At 41.3% G+C, this 22,930-nt stretch overlaps 1 protein-coding gene across 2 annotated transcripts in view; it reads right to left on the bottom strand.

The window, feature by feature from the left end:
* The window catches only part of syne2 (spectrin repeat containing nuclear envelope protein 2), an 82,566-nt gene that overhangs the window by 9,226 nt on the left and 50,410 nt on the right, over positions 1-22,930 (bottom strand). For both annotated transcript variants that reach the window (XM_023353279.1, XM_023353280.1), the window contains 6 exons: positions 21,556-21,738; positions 19,792-19,929; positions 13,645-13,839; positions 11,756-12,026; positions 11,101-11,234; positions 3,562-3,682 (listed from right to left, as the gene is read on the bottom strand). In XM_023353279.1, coding sequence (XP_023209047.1) covers positions 3,562-3,682; positions 11,101-11,234; positions 11,756-12,026; positions 13,645-13,839; positions 19,792-19,929; positions 21,556-21,738 — 1,042 coding nt within the window. The remainder of the gene's footprint in view (positions 1-3,561; positions 3,683-11,100; positions 11,235-11,755; positions 12,027-13,644; positions 13,840-19,791; positions 19,930-21,555; positions 21,739-22,930) is intronic.

The following is a 22,930-nucleotide window of genomic DNA, read 5'->3' as shown; positions in this document are numbered from 1 at the left end:
GAGGCAATCAGCCTGTGGCACTGCTGAGGCGTTATGGAGGCCCAGGATGCTTCGATAGCGGCCTTTAGCTCATCCAGAGTGTTGGGTCTTGCGTCTCTCAACTTTCTCTTCACAATATCCCACAGATTCTCTATGGGGTTCAGGTCAGGAGAGTTGGCAGGCCAATTGAGCACAGTGATACCATGGTCAGTAAACCAGTGGTTTTGGCACTGTGAGCAGGTGCCAGGTCGTGCTGAAAAATGAAATCTTCATCTCCATAAAGCTAAAGCATGAAGTGCTCCAAAATCTCCTGATAGCTAGCTGCATTGACCCTGCCCTTGATAAAACACAGTGGACCAACACCAGCAGCTGACATGGCACCCCAGACCATCACTGACTGTGGGTACTTGACACTGGACTTCTGGCATTTTGGCATTTCCTTCTCCCCAGTCTTCCTCCAGACTCTGGCACCTAGATTTCCGAATAACATGCAAAATTTGCTTTCATCCAAAAAAGTACTTTGGACCACTGAGCAACAGTTCAGTGCTGCTTCTCTGTAGCCCAGGTCAGGCGTCTCTGCCGCTGTTTCTGGTTCAAAAGTGGCTTGACCTGGGGAATGCGGCACCTGTAGCCCAGTTCCTGCACACGCCTGTGCACGGTGGCTCTGGATGTTTCTACTCCAGACTCAGTCCACTGCTTCTGCAGGTCCCCCAAGGTCTGGAATCGGCCCTTCTCCACAATCTTCCTCAGTGTCCGGTCACCTCTTCTCATTGTGCAGCGTTTTCTGCCACACTTTTTCCTTCCCACAGACTTCCCACTGAGGTGCCTTGATACAGCACATTTGTTCAGAAATATCTTTCTGTGTCATACCCTCTTGCTTGAGGGTGTCAATGATGGCCTTCTGGACAGCAATCAGGTTGGCAGTCTTACCCATGATTGGGGTTTTGAGTGATGAACCAGGCTGGGAGTTTTAAAGGCCTCAGGAATCTTTTGCAGGTGTTTAGAGTTAATTCGTTGTTTCAGATGATTAGGTTCATAGCTCGTTTAGAGACCCTTTTCATGATATGCTAATTTTGTGAGATAGGAATTTTGGGTTTTCATGAGCTGTATGCCAAATTCATCTGTATTAAGACAATAAAAGACCTGAAATATTTCAGGTAGTGTGCAATGAATCTAAAATATATGAATGTTCAATTTTTATCATTACATTATGGAAAATAATGAACTTTATCACAATATGCTAATATTTTGAGAAGGACCTGTATATACAATTTACCTAACAATTACTGCAACAGCGTCTTCACAGGTCTGCCTAATAAATCAATCCTCCACCTGCAGTTGATCCAGGACACTCCTGCTCGCGTTCTCACTAAAAGCAAGAAGTTAGAGCACATAAACCCAGTTCTAACTTCCCTACCCTGACTCCCTGTAGCTCGGAGAATAGATTTTAAAATACTGTTAGTTTATAAATTACTGAACAGCTTAGCACCACAATACAGTAAAGGTCTGCTGTTGTTGTATCAACCTTCCAGACCCCTCAGATTCTGGTTCTGGTTCTGCTCTGCATCTCCAGAACCAGAACCCAACAAGGAGAAGCAGCATTCAGCTTCTATGCACCACAGATCTGGAACAAACTTCTAGAAAACTGTAAAATAGCTGAAACACTGACTTCCTTTAAATCTTAACTAAAGACCCACCTGTTTTGAGTTGTATTTGAAACGTAATCAATTACGAATTTAATGACTTAATGTAATGTTACATGACTATGGAACATGACTTTATGTTTTTGATAATGTGAAGCACTTTGAAATGCCTTGCTGCTGAATTGTGCTATACAAATGAAATTTGATTGATTGATTGTTAGTGGGTCACATGACGTGACCTATTAAACACATATATTTTTTGATATAAAATAATGTAAAAAATATAAAAACATCTAAAATGGGGAAAAATGAGTGTACCTCATCTGTACAGACTGGTAGAACAATTTCACACAGATTTTGACTCAATAGGTCACATGACCTAGAAGCTATTGAAGAGAAATACTAAATTTAAACTAAAAAAATAGGTTATTTAATTATTTAATATTAAAATTATTTAAAATATTGAATATGACTTGACATTTTAATAGAGGGTAGTGTGTCTCATATAAAAGCATGAATTCATAAAGTCACAAGGCAAGGCATTTATTAACATTTGATTGTTTGGTTTGGAAAATACCAAACACTCCTGTTGACAGTTGACAGTCCCTAAGTGAACCTCTGAGCGCTTGAGGAGGGAGCTTGAGAACGGCTGGCTGACATTAGCGTTCATAAATCGGATCAACCTTGAGCTAAATGCCGCTTGCTTGGCGGATATTGGGATATCCAATATCCAACTCGAAACTAACTTCACTGAAGTCGGTCACACAATATAAACCCCGGGATAAAGTTTGTTTTGGTCTGTGGCCTGTAAAGATGGCACCGAGCAACTGCGGGAGATATAAACACCCGTCAACGCCTTACGCAGTGACGTTGGTTCTAAAGCTCTTTTGGCCAATAGTAGAGGAGATGGACATAGAAGGCAGCTCTCCTCATTAACATAAAGATGCACACGGAGAAGCAGAAAAAGGACAAGTCAAAAAAGGACAAACAGAAAAAGGAGAGGAGGCAATGACAAAAGAAGGAGGGCTTGTATAAGGAAAAGACAAAACAAAATATCTACTTTCGTGACAAAAACCCGTGTTTGGGGGAAATGAAAAAGAAAATATATACATTTCTTGACGGAAACTCGTGTGTAAGGACATGGAAAAACTAAATATGTAATTATGCTTTTATTTCTTATTATGTCAGTTTTGGTCCTTCATACAAGGGTCATGTGAAAAGGTAAATATATCTATATTCAATCTCATCATGAATACATCTGCAGTTAGCAGATATAGCTCGGATATATTTAGCTGGAACGCATCCAGCTAAATAGTTGGATGAAACTATTTAGCTTCATGAATTGTAGATGAATCAAAACACAGTTCTTACACGAACATCTTTAAAAAACTGGCTAATATGAAAAAAGTTCAATCATTTCAGTCATCTCAGAGAGTTAAACTTATATATATTAATTAAGCATAGAGTAAAATATGTCAAACCTTTATTTAAGAAGCTAACAGACAATAAAAATCCCAACTTCCGTGTCTCAGAAAATTTCAAACTATGAAAAAGTTAAATATTGGAAACGTATCATTCAGTTTAATATAAAGCTGAGAAACAAGCAGCTATAATGACCTCACATAATTTCTTAAGCCACACTCACGTTATTTATTTACAAAATATGCTTTCAATTCCCTCAACTGTTGTGATTCAACCTGCATAATGGATATGGGTCTTCTTGTACTATCATAAATATAGATGACGTCCCCTGCTCTATGTAGACTGTATCTAGATAAAATCTCAGTAACATACATTAATAGCTGAATTGTGACAAAATATTGCATTTATTCATTAATAGCATTTAATTTGTATGTTTATTCGAATAATTAAAATATTATTGTCTCACTTGTGACCAGACATTCCTTTAAATGCAACCCTTGTTACTGGGTCAACATACCTGTGCCGCTGGCTGTGCTGCTGCTCAGACCTGCCTCCTCGACTTCCTGGTCATCATTGAGGATCAGTTTGACTCTTTTCACATTGTTAATGCTCCCACTGCAGTCTGACATGAACTTTGTCTGAACACCAATACACACATGAGCAGAACCAGAGTTACATTCAGAATTAATGATGCGCCTTCATACCTTATGTTTGACAGGGAGAAGTTTTTTTCTATGTTTTTTCTGCACTTATTATACGCAAATCATAAAGCTTTTCAGAACAGCTTTCTTTTAAGTACATTAAAAGAAAGCATTTAAAAAAAACTGACTACATCAGGTGAATTGCATTAAATTGTATTAATCATATAAAACTAAATATCTACATCTAAACAGCAAAAAATGTATAAAAAGTAATAAAATGCATTGCACTGTAGTACTGTTAGACCTCATTTCAAGCGGCCTCTGAGGCTCGGACCTAATGAGTGCAGGATGAAGTGACCCAATTCCGATTTTTTTTTTTTGACGTAATGCGACCTGTATCCGATCTTTCCATGACAGTCTGAACAGCACAGGTCGGATTTGTTTCGAATGCGACCCAAGCCACTTGAATATCCGATACGTATCCGATTCAAAAGCAAAATAACGTTTGGGTCGCATTCATTCGAACTGAACGTCACTAATACTCAACAAATATCACTATTCTGCATCCTGATACGCGCAAGTGGAAAGAATAACAACAACCATGATGGATTATAATGAGGACTAAGTTGTTAAAATGTTGACTCCGGCCGGACAACAATTTTAAATATGTAAGCTATGCTCCACCGTTAGCATCCATTTTTACTTCCGCAAACACAGAGCACTTCTTTTTATGGCTGTTGGCAGAACACTGAGAACGCTGACACTACTGCTGACGCTACTGCGTCCTCTACTGTGTCCTCTACTGCGTCCTCTACTGCGCATGCGGGACACTCTCAGGTTGTTTGCTCGTTCAGACTGCAGAACGCATACAGGTCGCATATGTGTGGCTGTGGCAGTATGAACGACCTTTTCAAAACAATCCAATTTGACAAAAAATCGGAATTGGGTCACTTCAGGCTGTAGTGTGAATGAAGCCAAGTCACATATCTCAAGTCTTTCCTCAAGAATTGAGACATATGTCCTTACTTGGGACATAAAAGTTATGTCCCAAGTAAGGACATAACTTTTACTCCAAGTCAAGTACAAAGTCTAGGCAGACAAATCTCAAGTCGAGTCAAAGTCCTAAACATTTCACGTTTCACTTTGAATCTTAAATAATTTGACCTTTTTTTTGGCCATTTGATAATACTTTTTCGTTTAAACAGGCATGTATCATGGGAAAAAGACGATAAAGGCAGATAGAAAGAAACCAAAGTAATACTGAGCATTATAGTGTCACTAAGCCCAAACAATGACACTGAAGCATATTAATTAACCCTAAATAATTAAGACAAAGAACAATTTTTTTTAGGGTGATCCACCTGCTTAATATAAAGGAGAGGGGGGACAAGAGAGATATACAGTATTTTCTTACTTTTATTTAATTTTCTTTTTTTTTTTTTGAAAAAAACAGCACTTATTCACCGTTACGAGCTCAGCAAAGATGTCACACTTCTCTCTACTTTAGAACTTTTTCCTCTCAATCTATTATTCAACATAATATTAATATTTATGACAGATGCAGTCGTTAAGGATGTGTCTGAACATGTTTTTGTCTGTATCTAAGATCTCACTGGAAGTGGATTAACATTATTGTAATGCATTGTGCTGCATGGTAGCCTACATCCTGTATGGATGATGATTTTTGTTTTGTTTTTTCTTTTTCCAACTTAAACCTTTTTGAAAGCATTGGAACACAGGATTGTTCCACCTCTTTCTGTTTTGTTGCTATCATTTTAGGAAGTAGGAGAAATGCATGAAAACAATTCGGGAGATGCACAGTGTGTGTTGTAGCAAAAGGAAGACAACATATTGGCAAAGGTTGAGGGACACAGTAGGCAGGATTGTGCATGCTTGCATCGTCATTGTTTCATTGAAACACACTTTCTGTTTGGTGTAAAGATATCAAATGTATTTTCAAGTCAAAGGGGTCAAGTGGAAGTGAAGTCATCGGAGTGAAAGTCCAAGACATGCCAAAAGTAATTTTTGACATTAATAAATTGAGTCTAAAGTCATTAAATTTGTGACTTGAATCTAATTCCCATCATTCAATTCCACATCTCTGATACTGAGTTTAATGAACCACAAATTAATTCAGATTAATTAGTAATGTGTAAAAGGTGCTGACATTTCTGTATTTTATTTCGTAATATTGGTTTAGAGATTATCCTAGGAAGTGACGTAAGCCTGAGTTTTAGGACTGTGCTACCATTCATGAGAGCAATCTAATATACTTCCGGGTCAGTTCGCTGCATTTTTCGCATGTGAGACCGCGTTCCTGGTGCAGTCCTGAGAAGTGATGCTCCGAGTGTTAAGTTGGGAAGCTTCCCAACTTAACACTCTTAACACACTTTATACCTCGGCTTACCTTCCCATGTGTTTACGCTCCTACCCAAGCCAACTTAGAAGAGGACATCCGTGAAGTGCACATGCAGATGCATCTGAGAAACTCTATGGAGCTGTAGCTTATATGAGGACTGAAGAGTGTGGCAGTCAGGTTCATCACACCTTCATCCTAGCTCGTTCCCGTGTACCTCCAAAACGGACCCTCTCTATCCTTCTCCTGGAGCTTTGTGGAGCTTTGGTGGCAGCACAGTTGGGCAGTATCCTGAAGAAAAAACTCACCTCGGCTATGAGAAGGACAGTCCTGTGGTCAGACTCGACAAATGTCCTCAACTGGTTGAGCTCGCAGTCCTGTCGCTATAAAATCTTTGTAGGAGCCAGGATAGCTGAGATACAGGAGTTGACAGAAAACTGTACCTGGTGCTATGTAGACTCCGAAAGCAATCCAGCGGATGACCTGACAAGGGGGAAGGCTCTGGCAAAACTCAAAGTGCCAAACAGGTGGTCACATGGACCCCCCTTTCTGCTCCACAGCTCCAACACATAGCCAGGAAAGCCAAACTCTGAGCCCTTTAACAAGAAATCAGAGCTCCGAAAGACTGTCTTCTGTGGAACAATTACCAGGTGGTCACACCCTCCTGTCAGGATGGAATAGAGTACAAGACATGCCAGGAGCTCTTGGATGTTATTGTTAAGGAAATTCAAAGGCAAACGCTCTCAACTTTTCCACCTAGTGCTAAGAAATATCAGGCTACGAAACAGGCCATCCTTAGGCGAGCTCAACAGGAATCACTTCCAGAGGAATGTCGTTTGCTTGCCAGAGCAAAATCTGTTTGGTTTTATCCAGAAGTCACTTACTCACATTGGCACCTGAACTGGATACCTCAGCATGCCTTATCAGAGTAGGAGGTCGATTATAACGTTATAATCGATAGGAGGTCTTGATGGATTGACACTGCATCCTATTGTCCTGGACTCACCAGAGGTGGGACCAAGTCACTGTTTTGCAAGTCTCAAGTCTTTGTCCTCAAGTCTGAAGTAACTTGACGGTCAAGTCAAGTCAAGTCTCAAGTCAAGACAGGCAAAAGTCGAGTCAAGTCTCAAGTAGGGAGCTTGGAATTTCAAGTCCTTTCGAGTCCTTTTTTGTGTTTTCTTTAAAACAATGTTCTAATTATGCCAAATGTAAATAATAGACTATGTGTTCTTTTAAAAATCAAACACAAAATGCACTCATTGCAAATAAAGCACAGTGGTATTGAATTTGGATGTGATGGTAAAATAAATATTCCATCAGTCCAAGTGGGGTTAAATCTACAGCCAATTTCACATCTCTCTGTATTGATAAAAACATGTTGCCTGAATCAAGCTTGCCAGAATCACTAACCAATACACAAAATAACATGCTGCATTATTATCCAGAAACTCTCAGAACTACCCCACAGCGTTACGTTCAGGATCCTTACAATTGTACAATTTTTTATTTTTACAGCAATTTCTGAAGGATAGCAAAATTACTGGATTTTGATTTGTTTTCTAGCAAAATTATACCACTTGGAGATGGTATTTCAACGACCATCACACCGCCATTTGAAGAGTTACAACTGCAAAAACAGAAGACTTAATACACTGACTGCAGTAAACAATCTATTTATTGTCAATATAATTTCCCAACATAGATTTCTTCAAATACATCCATAGCTGTCAAATTTTTGGATTTGAGAATATGGGAAATGTCTCTGTCCGGTACTACTGTCAGCGGAGGGCTCTTACGTAAAACTAACGTAAGAGCAGTGGGGGGATGATGGGATTTTTATGGGAAAATACTAATACGTGAGCAGGGTGGGAAAGGGGTGTAAGAAACCATAGTTTCCCTTATGAATACACCATCCATCCTGTGATGGAACTGGACCCGGTTCATCATTATGAAGGGACAGAGAGAAACTCTTTTCCCTGAGTTCAGGTCCAGAACCTGCTTTCTGATCCAGAGCCCCGCTCACTGTCCACCGGCTTCCTGAGTTAACATGCTGCACATTAATGCGGATGCGTTTGAATCACCGGATTTATACAGCATGACTAAACATAGCATACAAGTTAAAGATAAGCGGTATCACCAACGTAACCCAGAGTTGCTAACACGACGTTAGCTAGTCAGTTGTCTCATAGTAAAAGAAAAGTACCGCTTACCTCTTTGTGAAACTTCAAATGCCAAACAGTTGGAAGTTGTTGTATATCCATGTGAGATCCTGGTCTTGCAGGTTTTGCATGTTTCACTCCGTTTTTAGTTGGATATTTCATGATTGATGTACCCAAAAGAAATTACTAACAGGATCATATCTGCTTCGAGTGTTTATTTGTCTCTCGTTTTTCCCCCCTGCTGTTATTTTAAAATCCTGTTAATTTGATTAGGTGTGCTGCAGCTACGCACACATACATACGGAGTGTGAACGAACAGAGGGACGGTCTGTGCCTGTTAATGACTGAAATGAATTAATGGGGCCACTTTATAAATAATGTGTTTTAAACTTTTGACTTGAGTAAAATATCAAATCTCTTCAAGTAAAGAGCTTCAAGTCAAGTCCCAAGTCAATGGTGTGAAAGTCAGTCAAAAATGCTCAAAAATGTCTGAGCATTTTTTCAAGTCAAGTCTCAAGTCTTGATTTTAATGACTCGAGTCTAACTAGAGTCCAACTCATGTGACTCGAGTCCCCACTTCTGCTACTCACCCCTTCACACATCTTCTCATCCAAAAATATGACATCGATCTCCATTATCCAGGCCCTGAACGGGTCTTTGCAGAGCTGCGGAGATCTTACTGGATACTCCATGGAAGAGAAGTGATAAGCAAATACCAGCACACCTGTCCTGAGTGCCAGCGATGGAGGGCTCAACCCTCAATTCCGAAGATGACTCACCTTCCTGCTGCTCGGCTTAGGTTATATAAGCCAGCCTTTTACGCCACTGGTGGGGACTGTTTTGGGCCCATGATTGTGAAAATAGGAAGACGGCAGGAGAAACGCTGGGGAACCATTTTCAAGTGTCTGACAACGAGGGAAGTACACTTGGATCTCCTAAGTAGCCTGAATGCAGATGCTTTCCTTATGGCCCTGAGACGACTTATTGCCAGAAGAGGAAAGCCTGCAGAGCTATGGTCTGATTGTGGGACCAATTTTAAGGGAGGGGATTGGGAAGCCTTTGCGAACATGTCAGAGATGCTGCAGGGGCAACTAGCCTCCCAGAAGATTAAGTTTCAGTTTAATCCCCCAGCAGCCTCACACTTTGGCAGAGTGTGGGAGCGAGAGATTCAGTGAAGTCAGCTCTCCGGACCTGTGTGGGTTCCCAACCTCTTCAGATGGAAGTACTTCTTACAGTTCTTCTGGAGGTAGAATCAATACTGAACTCAAAGCCTTTGGGGTATGTATGAACTGATGTGGCAGACGTGGACCCTGTGACTCCAAATAGTCTCCTCATGGGGCGGCCGGATGGATCCCTACCCCATAGAAAACCTCAGTCGAAGACGTTGGCAGCCCTCACAGATTCTTCCTGATCACTTCTGGGCAAGGTTCATCATCTTCCTGGCTTACAGACAAGACACAAATGGCAATCAAACCCTTCTGGACTTCTGCAGAATGCAATCGTTATGGTTGTGAATTCCCAGTTGCCTCGAGCCTTATGGCTGATAGATCATGTGATCAAGATTCATCTTAGTGATGATGGACTTATCAGATCAACGGATGTGAAAGTTAGTGGACATGTCTACACTAGGCCAGTTGCTCGGTTGGTCGTTTTACCAGCTGTGCCAGCTGAAGGAAAGGACACTGAGAAAAGCAGCCAGTCACAGCCCAAAAATTAGTAAAGCCTTTTATGTTTAGCAAATGTGTAACCACATTTGGGGGCGACTGTATAAAAGGCACTGACATTTCTGTATTTTATTTTGTAATATTGGTTTAGAGATTATCCTAGGAAGTGATGTAAGCCTGAGTTTTAGTGCTGCACTACCGCTCATGAGAGCAATCTAATATACTTCCGGGTCAGTTAGCTGCATTTTCTGCATGCGAGTGGTGCAGTCCTGAGAAGTGATGCTCCGAGTGTTAAGTTGATGTCAGAAAGTAAGTTATCGCATTTAGCGTGCTGTTTGTTTAATCGAGATTCAGTTTGTTATATGTGTAAACTATGGGAGAGTGGGTATGTGACGTTGTGGGGCTCTCTGAGCACTGGGAACTCATTTGAGCCTGCTCCGCCTTTGTAGGTTTACCTTAAATCCCATTATTTGTAACTGCATTTCGGCTGCATCTGTTATTGCTTTCCGTTGAGTTATTGCGGCAGATATAGTGATTAAGGGCATGTGGCGCCAGCTGCCACCATTGAGTAGGGATTTTATCTGGCCACATGATGGCGCCAAAGTGATTCTTATGTTAAATTGAGCCAAAAGGCTGTCTGTTTGTGGTTTTATTACTGAGGTTGTGCCTAATGATGTAATCTTTAAGTGAATTGGGTTATTTGTGTATGTTGTGGATTTATATGCACATGGATGGTTGAGTTTATTTATTATGTGATATTTTTTTTTAGTTTGTATTAGTTGAACTTTTATTTATTTGTTATTGCAGACTGCCGGCAACACTGAGTATCAAGATGAAATAAACCAGCTCACATCTACAGTTTAAGTTTCGGTCTCATGTCCTCCTTCCTGTATCCTAACTGATACACCATCTTGTTTGCTGCAAATACCTAAGGACCTAACTTAAATTAACAAGTAATTTTCACTAATTAAAATGAAATCTTCGTCACCTCATATCTGTGGGGAAAAGTGGAAGTTAACTGTGTTCAAGAGCTATTGGACCAAGAGGAATTTTTGTCCAATAGCATTCAGTGAATTATAAACCTTCATCAAGCATTTAAATCTCTCTGTCTCCTGACAGAGTCTGCAGTGTTATAGGTCAGCTGCAAACAGTTCATCTGTACACTTCAGCTTCCTAAGTCTAGCTGAGCTCTGACCTCTAATAACATTAACATTTGGGTTATAGGAAGACTCTTACATAGCCTCCCTGATGTCGTGAAGAGCTGCTGTTGTGAGCTGGCATGGTGCTCAGACTATGGATTTCTCTGCAGACACGTTTCCTCTCTAGGAAGCTGGGGTGGTGCCAGCTGGGACGCTGCGTAACTGACTTCACTGAGGGAAACAGAGTAACTTTGGTAAAAAATAAAAATAAAAAAAAATCCAAAACAAATAAAAAAAATTAAAATACGAAGTATCACTATCCATTAATGAACAACATCTATTACAAGCACATCACAGTGCAAATTCTATTGGCATGTTGACATAAATTCCAGAAAATTGTTCAATCTAAAACTGTACAATCAGGTGAAACTCAATAGAGGAATAATGCAAAGAGATTAATAAATTGGAAACTTGGATTATTCAGGGGTTGCTGAATTATCATACTTTTCATGTTGGGGAAAGTGTAATTATATTAATAATCAAAACTAACCAATAACAAAAAGGAATAGCACAGTAATTCAGGCACAAACAGCAAACAGAGGGCCAGCCAGAGGCTCACTGTGGTTTTCACTAATTAATCTGAACTCTCCGTCTTCCTCATATCTGTGGTGAAGAGTGGAGGTTAACTATGTGTAGGAGACCCAAAGGGAAAAGATTCACAAAGAAAGGGATGATTCATATTTGCTGATCACCTGACAAAGCACTGAACAATGAGGCATCCTCTTCATCCTCGTGCGATGTTGACTCTCCTACGTCAACAGTGTGGTCCCACTCTAGGGGAATGGAGTCCACGCTGACGGGGGTTTCTCTTCCTGATCGTTCTAGCGGAGGTATCAGCAGGTGGGACATGGCCTGCCGTCCAGCTGAGACTCCACCCAAAACTGGAACTATCCTATTGGTCTCACAGGAGGATTGGTCCAGGTCTGTTTCATGGTTTGATATCTCCCTATCCTCATCCAGAACCTGCAGTTAAACAACATTTACTATTATTATTATTATTATTATTATTATTATTATTATTATTATTATCACACACACATCCTGAATCTGACCCTTTCTCACATGGGTCACGCTAATTCTCTCTCTTTCGGCGATGAAACTGCTCCAGAGGTCAAACTGTGAGGTAAACATATCAGTTGGTTTGGCACATTTTTCTGCCTCCACCGCTTTTTAGTCATTAATGGGTCAGTGACGATTTTGGTTTTATGAGCTAATCAGTGCCACCATGTATCCACTCACTTGTGTCACTCCAGTCAACAGAATATATAACCTCGGAGGACATGAACCAGTTAAGGATTTAATTGGATTAGCCCAATGTCCTGCAAGAAAATCAACCAATGGGCCATCACGATCGATAAATTTTTGGCTTTTTATTATATTTTTTGGGATAAATTCTGACAATCTCAGGCCAGCTCATATATGGACATCAGTCCACTGGGCGTTTCCCGGTACGCCAGAGAGCCAGTCCAGTCCTGCCTACGACATTGCCCCTGTGGAGCTTTAGGACTCTCTGATAACTGTAATTCATCTCACTCCAACTTACATTTAAAAACTGAAAACCTCCAAGTCAAAGGTACGCAATGTCTGGAAGTGGACTGATGAGTCAAAGCAGATGTTTCCTGGCCTGCTTTGGCTGCACAGATTTTAAAGGTTTGGAGGCAAACAAATTTGCATACATCATCCAGCACATGGACTATGTGTCCACATACATCCAGTGGATGCAACAACAAGAAACTATGGTTCACTTCACATTTCAGGAAGTTGCATTACACCAAGGAAGAAGCTTACAGCAGCAGGAACTGAATCCTGCATAAGCAGGCAGCTGAGAGAGGCTACAGTGACAAGCTAAAGAACAGCTTCACAGCTAATGCAGAGTCCTAGCAATATCACTAACTAAAGAAGACCACGCCTTGGAGACCCCTTCGACTGGAAGGTGACCTAAAGAACCTCATCTCTTCTCCAAGGTTTGAAAACCATCTATTTACACCTCACACCACACCCATACAAAATGACTACTTACACTCTTCATCAACAACTCTATAACCTCTAAAGATCACTGAGGAAGATGTAAATAAACTCTTTCAGCATCAGAAGACCAGGAGAGCTGCAGGACCTGAAGGTGTCTCCTCCTCATGCTTAAAAATCTGTGCTGATCAATTGGCCTCCATCTTCAGGTCTCTCCTCCACCATCGTCCCCATTCCCAAAAACATACCATCACAGAATTAAATGACTACAGGCCTGTTGCATATACGTACATCAAGTACTATCTCTGAATTACATCACAGGCCAGTAGCTGGTCTCCCTGCAGCTTGACCTCAGACTGATCAAATATCTTTGTAGATAAACCCGGGGATAAACCACCCAAGATTGTACGCCATAGTCCTGTTGGTGGACGTCAGTTCAGCCTTCAGCCTTCAACCACCAGCCATCAGCTAATAAACACGTCAACACCATCAGCTAATCAGCATCATCTGAGCTGTGAGGGAACTCAGACATCTGAGCTTTGAGGGAGCTCAGACATCCTGCATCAGATGCTCACTCTCTACATAGTTTCATGTAATTTTGACTACTACTACTCACCGGTCTTCTGTTGATGAGGCGGTGATGGAAGCGAGCCACCCTGCCGAACACCTCCTGGCAGTAGGAGTGAAGCTCCTCCAGCTCATCCTCGATCAGCACAGCATCCAGTGGAGCACTCTTCTGGATTAGATTCTCCCCTAAAACAATCAGGGCATCAATCTTGTTGGTGTTCAGAGTGATCTCCTGCTGGAAGCCCTACAGAGAGCAAGTTTAGAGCAGGAAAATATTTTAGAAGCAAACCACTCTGCACATACATTCACGAACTCTAACTAACACACTTATAGTTCAAAAAACTCGCCTTAAACACTTCTAGTAAAATCAAAAATGTCACTTCGCTCCGTTCTCTTCTTGTCTCCAAAACTCTCTCCAGAACTGCTGTCTCACCACGTCTCTCACTCTACCGTGCCAGCACATTGACAGAAACTCAAAAACCCTGCTTTGTGTACGCACTCCAAGGTGTCCAGCGTACTAGAAGACCAGAGAGGATATAAGACTCTGGCCAGAGAAAGACTGATTAAAATAACAGACCTGCTGCTGTGAATAAGCAAAATGAAGGTTATGAACTATAAGAGCGTAACAATGAACAATAAAGTCAACAACATATTGTATAGCACTTTGGCCAACTGTGTTGTTTTCAAAGTGCTTTGTAAATCAACATAGAACTCTCCAAGAGGAACATAAAACATCAGTTGGATCATGTATTAAAGAGTACCAAAAAATAATCATTCTGTCAGAACCCAGAGAACAAAATGGATCATAGATAATGTGGAATTGTCATGCAGGTAAAAACACATACAGTAATTGAGCACAGACATGACCAGGAGACCGCAAATGTCCTTCACCGTTCTGCATCCCTCCATGCAGAACGGTGAAGGATGAAATCCTGGTGGTGGAGTGAGTTCTGGATTCTCTGGGGGATCCAATCCAGAGTAAATGTAGCCTTACACAACCAGTATGAAAGGTGCTGGACAGATAGAAATGTCCCGCAGAGTTATCTCTGTAATGCACAGACAGACAATGAGAGCAACAGTGCAGTTGTGTGTGGCACTTAAGATTAACACTTCACTTCTCAGAGTTCTGAGGGCAAAAGCCAGTCAGAATTATCTCTCAATCTGTGATGCTTTTAGGAGTAAAAGCAGGGTTAGGACGCAGAACAGCTTAGCTGCCGTCGGCTCATTTCTTGAGACATGAAAGGCAAACTCTGCAGATTTCAGGGCTAACACTAGAACTGTTGGAAAGATAAAGACTTAAGTGGAGCTTAATCTAAAGACTCAGATGGAGATTTAACCAGTGCGCGCAGGACTAGCACCAAATTCCACTGAGCAACAAGTGTGCATGACACAGGTCTTTGTCTGCGTACACCTCTCAGAAACCCCTTCATCAGCATGGAGCATGCAAGGGCTTGGGCAAAAAAGGCTGTCTGTTAGATCTTGATTAAGTGTCCTCAAATTAGGTAGCACAATTAAAATTTTTGTCATGGGGCCCAAGATTCCTGGCGGTGCCCCTGGCATCTTTGCTTTTAGTGCTTCTTACTCACTGAAGAAAAAAATGGAAGCTGATTGTCCTGTGTGACAGTTATGTATACAGACCGAGGTTGGGCCCACCCAGTAGCTTGGACTAAAGGTTTTCCAGTGTTGCACGGGAGAGATAAGCCCAGTAGTGATAGCCTTAAAGGGCGGAGCCTACACAAAATAGAACAAACAAGCAATGAAACTTTGCAACTCTAAGGTAGGTCGCTATCGCTAAGGTTTTTACCTCTTTGCTACAAGCAAAGAAGGATCTTTATTTGGCATATTGAGATTAGAGATGCATCAAGAAATTGTTTACTCAAACTGGCCAATTATCAGCTTGACTAACCTTGACCACTGACCAGAGGCGGTCCTAGCCTGTTTGACGCCTTGGACGAACCACCTTTCTTATGGCACCTGGCCCCCCTTCACAAATTTGTTGAGCAGGGGCAGGGATGGAAGCATTGGTGCTCTACATTAGGCACTGTTGACATTAAGATTATTTGTTTATCAAAGTGGGAGGAGGGGTGTGGAGGGGGTAGAGAGATTTTGAGGAATATGGGGGGCGACACTAAAAATGGGGGCAGGAGGGTGTTGATCATGTTGCTACCAACAAGATGCCATCCTCACTTTTAGTACATTACTTGGAATTTGTGGTTAAAAAGTCTCTTCAACTCACTCTGCACTCTAGAAAAAGTAAGTTTTTGATAATTGTGCTTTTTTTCCAAGTACTTTTGAGTCAATACTGAAGGCATCCAAGTACAAATGCTTTATTTGAGGTTTTGTTCCTTTTCTGGAGCCATTAATTTATCTAATCTGACTCATGATAAAGAGATAATCCCGGTGTTTCCATGAACAGAATTGCTTCACATAACATCAGAACAAGTCTCTATGTATCATATTATCTTAAGGTAGACTGCAGTCAACTAACTTAATTCTTAGGATTTTTTTTGGAGGGGGGAAAGAGGGTATTGACACAATTAACACATTTTTATCTACATGCAAAAGTCCCAAGCCAGAACATTTGTATTGTATTTCTGGTATTCCTGTAAATCTGTTTCACAAGAGACACCTGAAACAGACAGTGATAGTCGAGAGCGAGAGTAAATTCATCTTTATTGTCAGCAGAATATTTTTGAATACATTATGTATTTAGAATATTTGATGTAATTAGTAATTCTGTGAAGTGGGAGAGAGGGGTGTAAGCACTATAAAAAGCAACAGCTCTTGTATCAATGCAAGCTTCTTGACCAATAAAATCGCCAATTAACTTAGACTTAGACTTAGACTGACTTTATTGTCATTTTGCATGCACAAAGTGTATACAGAACGAAATTTCGTTGCATACGGCTCAGGACAATGTTTTGAGGTGCCAATGTTGTGAGGTTACTCCAGAATAAAATAAAATACCGTATAAAATATGAACATAAATATGAATATAAAATATAAAGTGCAGGACTGACAGTAAAATGGAAGTTATTTAGCTATGTATATGTGCAAGGTATAAAGTGGAGACCAGTTTTTGAGTGCAGTCCAGTTAAGAGTTCAGCAGTCTGATGGTAAGTGGGAAAAAGCTGTTTCGGAACCTGGTGGACTTGCACCGGATGCTGCGGAACCTCTTTCCAGAGGGCAGCAGGGAGAACAGTCCATGGTGGGGGTGTGAGGGGTCACTGACGATGTTTCAGCCTCGGGACACGCAGAGCTGGGATGAAATGTCCTGAATGGAGGGAAGGGGGGCCCCGATGATCCTCTCTGCTGTCCATACCACTCTCCTCACGTTCTTCCAGTCGGAGGCGCTGCAGCCTCCACACCACACAGAGAGGCAGCTGGTCAGAATGCTCTCTATGGTGCTTCTGTAGAACGTCTTGAGGATGGGCGGGGGCAGGTGTGCTCTTCTCATCCTCCGCAGGAAATACAAGCGTTTCTGTGCCCTCTTGACCAGAGACGTGGTGTTCCCAGTCCAGGTGAGGTGGTTTGTGATGTGCACCCCCAGGAATTTGGTGCTGCTGACCACCTCCACAGCCGAGCTGTTGATGAGCAGTGGAGCGTGGCTGGGCCGGTTCTTCCTGAAGTCGACGATCATCTCCTTCGTCTTGTCAATGTTCAGGATCAGGCTGTTGTCTCTGCACCAGTCCACCAGCTGCTCCACCTCCTCTCTGTAGTCCAGGTCGTTGTCGTCTCTGATGAGGCCCACCACCGTTGTGTCGTCCGCAAACTTCACGATGTGGTTGGTGGTGAACCTGGGGACGCAGTCGTGTGTCATCAGAGTGAACAGCAGAGGGCTCAGGACGCAGCCCTGAGGGGAGCCTGTGTTGAGGGTGATGACATCGGAGGTGTGTTGTCCGATCCGGACTGACTGAGGTCTGTCGGTGAGGAAGTCTGTACCCCCCTGCCAGTTGCGCAGGGGGGTGCTGAAGCCCAGGTGTCCCAGTTTTTCTGCCGGATGCTGTGGGATGATGGTGTTGAATGCTGAGCTGAAGTCCAGGAACAACATCAGCACATGAGTGTTCTTCTCCTCCAGGTGAGCCAGGCTCAGGTGTAGGGCGGAGGAGATAGCGTCCTCAGTGGAGCAGTTTCGGCGGTAGGCAAACTGGAATGGGTCGAATGTGGGGGGGAGTCTGGAGACGATGTGTTCTTTTACCAGCCTTTCAAAGCACTTCATCATGATGGGAGTCAGTGCCACAGGCCGGTAATCGTTGAAAGAGGTGACTTGAGGTTTCTTTGGCACCAGAATGATGGAAGCAGTTTTGAGACAGGCTGGCACTGTGGCTTGGTCCAGTGAGGTGTTAAAAATGTCTGTTAGGACACCAGCCAGCTGACCTGCGCATTCCCTGAACACCCGCCCAGGTATGTTGTCGGGGCCTTCTGTGAGTTGACTCTTTTCAGAGTCTTCAACACATCGGCTGTGTCCAGGCAGAGTGCCTCCTCTTCCTGGTGGGGAACAGTTTTCTTTGCCGGAGTACTGTTCAGTGCCTCGAACCTCCCAGAGAAGTTATTGAGTCCATTTAGAAAGTCAGCATCAACTTCACCCCCTGAGGGGGAGGATGGATTGTAATCTGTGATCGACTTTATGCCTTGCCACATACTCCTGGTGTTGCTGGTGTCGTGGAAGAACTCCTGTATTTTCTGACTGTGGGTTCGCTTTGCTAACTTGTGTTGAGACGTTTACTCCAGACACGCACCATACATGCACGCACACTCAACAACGGACACAAAGATTCTGCACAAAAGCCTTTTGTTTCATACGGACACTTTCTGTAGAAACGAAACTTAACTTCAGCTCATCGTCTGACCACTAGGCAGTGACGTAACACACCAGCAGACCAGGAGGCGGACTTTAGGATATAAGCAAGGTGTCTTCCGTGTTTGAGCAGATGCTGTATAGATTCGGGCCTTTACACTTGACATCCACATAAGCCTGTAAGGGTAAGCATCTCTTTCTTTTTAGCGCTAAAAAGAATAAAATAAGTAAACTCTGATTGTTCTGTGTTGGCTGATTTCCTGTTCGTGTGCTCACAGATTTTGGGTCCGTCGAGTTTAAACCACAACACCTGATAGCACTGAAAAGTGAAAAGTTTTGCTTTAAATAGCCTTACAGCCTGTTTGCTTTGTATTTTGTTACGTTGTTTTAGGCATGTTACTTGGGTGTAGGCATTTTTAAATCGACTACTGCCAATATTCCATCATTATTACCATACCTTACGAACTTTATTTATGAAGCACTTTATACACCAACAGGACCAAAGTGCTATACACAATCATAAAATACAATGCAATTATAAAATAGAAAAGATTGAATATAAAATAGATATTAATATACAGACACAATAAAACAAAGTGAAACCTCTCAGATTGTGCCAAAAGCCAAAAAAAAAAGATGGGTCTCAAGAAGGGACTTAAAAACAGCGAGAAAACTTCCTTTGTCTTATGCCCAAAGGAAAATAGGGGAAATATGGTCAAGTTTTCGTGTACCTGTTAAAAGACGTGCAGCAGCATTTTGTACTCTCTGAAGCTGGGAAATATATAAATCATTGACTCCTATATAAAGTGCATTACAGTAATCCAGTCTTGTGGTCACAAATGAATGGATCACTATTTCAAGGTGCTGTCTGGAAAGAATAGGTTTTACTTAAGGCTAGTGCCTAAAGTGGAAAAAGCTGGATTTTACAATGGCTCTAATGTGTGCTTCCCGCTTAAGACCAGCATCCATCTTGACCCCTAAATTTGTAATAACCGGCTTGACATATTGGGCCAAACAGCAAAGATTGGTCAGGGAATCTACAGTGGATCTGCCAATTCACAGATACCGTTTTCTCCTACTCCATATGCAAGACAATACTTTTTTTTGATATTGATCATTTTTTGTGTGATTTATCAATATTTTGATAAGAACAAAAATTAGACTGCAAAATGTCAAGAAGATGTGGGTAGAACTGAAGACTAACCTTTGAAAAGTTTTAACATCTGCAGGGTTACCTCTATCTTTCTTTCCTACCAACAGCCATCACCATCTTCAATAATTCTTTCAAGAATCTGATTTAATGAGCTACAGTAACATTTAATTTCCCTTTGGGATTAATAAAGTATTTTTGAATTTGAATCAAGAAGATTTGTATAAACAAACAGGAAGTAGTCTTACTCTCAGCTGCCTAGTCTTGTCTTCGATGTCACTCTCAGAGAAGTGCTCCACGTTGGTGAGCTGCAGGTCCATCTCTGTAAGCCAGACAAGAATCCCTTCACGGGTTCCTTCAAAGTCCTCTCTTTGAAAGGTAAAGTGCTGCATATGAGAAAGATAAACATTTCAGGAGTAACACCAGAGTTTTAAGATGTGTGTCTGAAAGAAGGTGATTGGGACAGGAATAGAACTGGGCTGATTTGCTGTAATCAGCCAATTACAGCAAAAGCTGCTGGAAAATTCAGGAAATATATATTTTGAAATGGAAATGGAAAGAAAGTTAGGTAAAACACAAATGCTCTGTAAGGATTTCAGTTTTTCTGTGTTTATTTAGTTTTCTGTGTCAATTGAGTTTACGTGTTGTCCTGTCTACCCTTGATTGATCCCAGCTGTGTCTAGTTCCCTTGATTACCCCCTGTGTATTTATACCTACCATTATTTCTTGTTCTCTGTCAGGTCCTTGTCTAGACTGTCTAGTTGTCGCTTGTCTGCTGTCTATTGGTTACTGTTTACCAGTTGCTACCAGAGACTAGTTTCTTGCTTTTGCTCCTCTGTGCTGCCTGCATTTTTGTGTTTTTCATCATTAAACCACCATCATCTTCAACTACCTACCTCGTTAATCCACACCATCTTCACCCCCATCTCATGACATGGTCATAATAATGACATCCCTTGTGAAACAACAAAAAGGAAATCACATCAATCTAAGAGTTAATATCAGGTAGAAGGGTGATGCCAATGGTTAATTGCAGCTTCCTGTCCATTGCCTTGCTTCACAAGTTCTTTTTAATGTGTTTAATTCACTTGTGCATCCACGTGGTACTGGTCATGTTGCTGAATCCTTAAGTATCTGTAAGATTCCTCACAGAAAATATGTGCTCTGAAACACACTGCAGTCTATGCCAAAGGTACCTCTTTACATCCTTCATTCTTATTAGTTCAATTTGAGCTGGTGCTTCTTTTTGTTTTAAAGAACATTGTATGTCAAATATCTCTTCTAATTCTTTCAAATTCAAGAAGTATTTTCCACTCATGGTCCAGCAGTTCTTTCTTTCAGTCAACATGTCCTGAAGAAAGGGATAAGTGGTCAAAACTGAGCCCCTTGGTTCCTTATATTTAAGGAGCCAATGTAAGTAACACCCTGTTGTACTCATTACAACATTAATGAGTAATGTTGTAATGTTGCAACAGTACCCATTATGATTACCCATCATAGCTACCTATGATGGGTAAACTGCACAACAGTTCCTCATACATTTCTCAACATAACTCCCCAACAGTTTTATCCCAATCCCATTTCTCTTTGACCAACAGAGAAATGGGACTCTGACTGCAGCACTTTACCTTTCAAAGAGATGACTTTCTGTTTATATTCCCAAGACAGAAGTCTTTCTGTTTATATGGGAATGTTTTCTTCTGCTACAGCCAGTTTAATGTGTGTGCTCCCTGAGGGAAAGTACAGTTATTCAAAACTCTTTCTTCATGGCATTTCACTGAAGCAGAAGATGTATCTGATAGCTTGAGGTGCTATTTTATATACTTTGTAGTTTTTGTTGCCTCTTTTATTTTATTCATTATGCTGGTATCTGATTTGCTTGACTGATTTGAAAAGGTCATTGGTTAGAATTTGACATTTTTAATGTGCAATATAAAAACATCCACATTGACATTCTTTTGTTTCTCAAAAGTTACATCTGATCAGCTCTTGGACCTAAACTTGGTTCTCACCTTTAGCCTGCGGAGAACAGCTGCCACCCTTCTCTGTAGGAAGTCCCATCGCTGGTTTCCATCATGAACCAAGAGCTTAAGCTTGCAAGCAGCATCTGTGCAGTTCTCCCGGGCCAGGTGGCGATATTGTTTATTAACAAGCTCCAGCTGTGTTAGCCGCTCATGAACCTGCCGCTGGAATGTCTTGAAGTGATAAGGCAATAACGAAAAACATGAATTACGGATGGAAACTCAAGACAACTCTAGTATGACAAACACTAAACTGTCTGACACCGTGTATATGTGTGGGCTTTCTCTCATTTTCTTGGATCCCTCTGGTAGAATTTCAACCAGGCCAATCAGTGAACAGAAAGACAAGTTGTGAATGATAATATTAATTTTCTGCACTGTTTTAGAATTGTACTCTGCTTGTAGTTTTAGCAATGGAAGTGGAGCAAATGGACAAAACCTTTCGGTGTGTGTTGGATAAGATTCCAAATATTGAATTAACATTAACAGGCATCTCACTCACTTCTGTCCTGACAGTGGTGGATGGTTGTTTACAGCACAGGCAATTTCCGATAAGGTTCACAGCGGTAAACTGCCGCATTACATCAGTCACTGATAAACATTAGTGATCGGCTAAAACTTAAACTTTAATAGAGTCCACACCTCCAGCAAGCAATGGTTTCTCAACAGCCAAGAGGCCAAATCCCCTGTACAAAGCAAAGGATAGAACAAGGGGTTGTTGTTTTTTTTTACCAGATTACGTCTAACTACATGTCATGTGGAGAATTGCAAGTAAATGTAACCTCCACCTCCAACAATACATAATCTCCACCAGAAAGTTTAGATACCTTCTCGTTTGAGCAATCATTAGACCTTTATAAATGGAAGTAAAAGTCCACTTCTGGAGAGAATTCCCATTATCTGCTGCTAGAATCTTTGTCCTGTAAAATCTAATTAGTTCTCCTTACTTAAAAAAATTATGCAAACTATTTGCCTCAAACAAAATAAGCAAAGTAAGTTTCACATTAGTGCATCATGTTAACTTACATTTTCTATTTATGTGGACTGCTTGATATAAATTTAACCCTGCTTAGAATTACTAAATACCATACCTGGAAGATAAATTGTTAAAACTGCAACACGAACACTCTGTGACTATGAACGACAGCATTAAATCGGATATGGTAAAATTTAAAAAAGAATTAGATGACCTAAACATGGTTGAAGTACAGAAAAAAATAATTTTTAACAAACAGCAGTATTGTGATGTTGGCGGGAAATCATTAAAACTTCTTTCATATAAACTCAGAAAGCAGCAAGCAGAGAGGACTATACACAAAATAAGAAATCCTTTAGATGGCCAATTAGAAACCGAAGAGGAGAAAAT

This window comes from Xiphophorus maculatus, chromosome 19, assembly GCF_002775205.1.
Source record: "Xiphophorus maculatus strain JP 163 A chromosome 19, X_maculatus-5.0-male, whole genome shotgun sequence".
NCBI classification, from domain to species: Eukaryota; Metazoa; Chordata; class Actinopteri; order Cyprinodontiformes; family Poeciliidae; genus Xiphophorus; species Xiphophorus maculatus.
The sequence above is the reverse complement of the archived record's forward strand: the minus strand, read 5'-3'. Positions and strand labels throughout refer to the sequence as shown.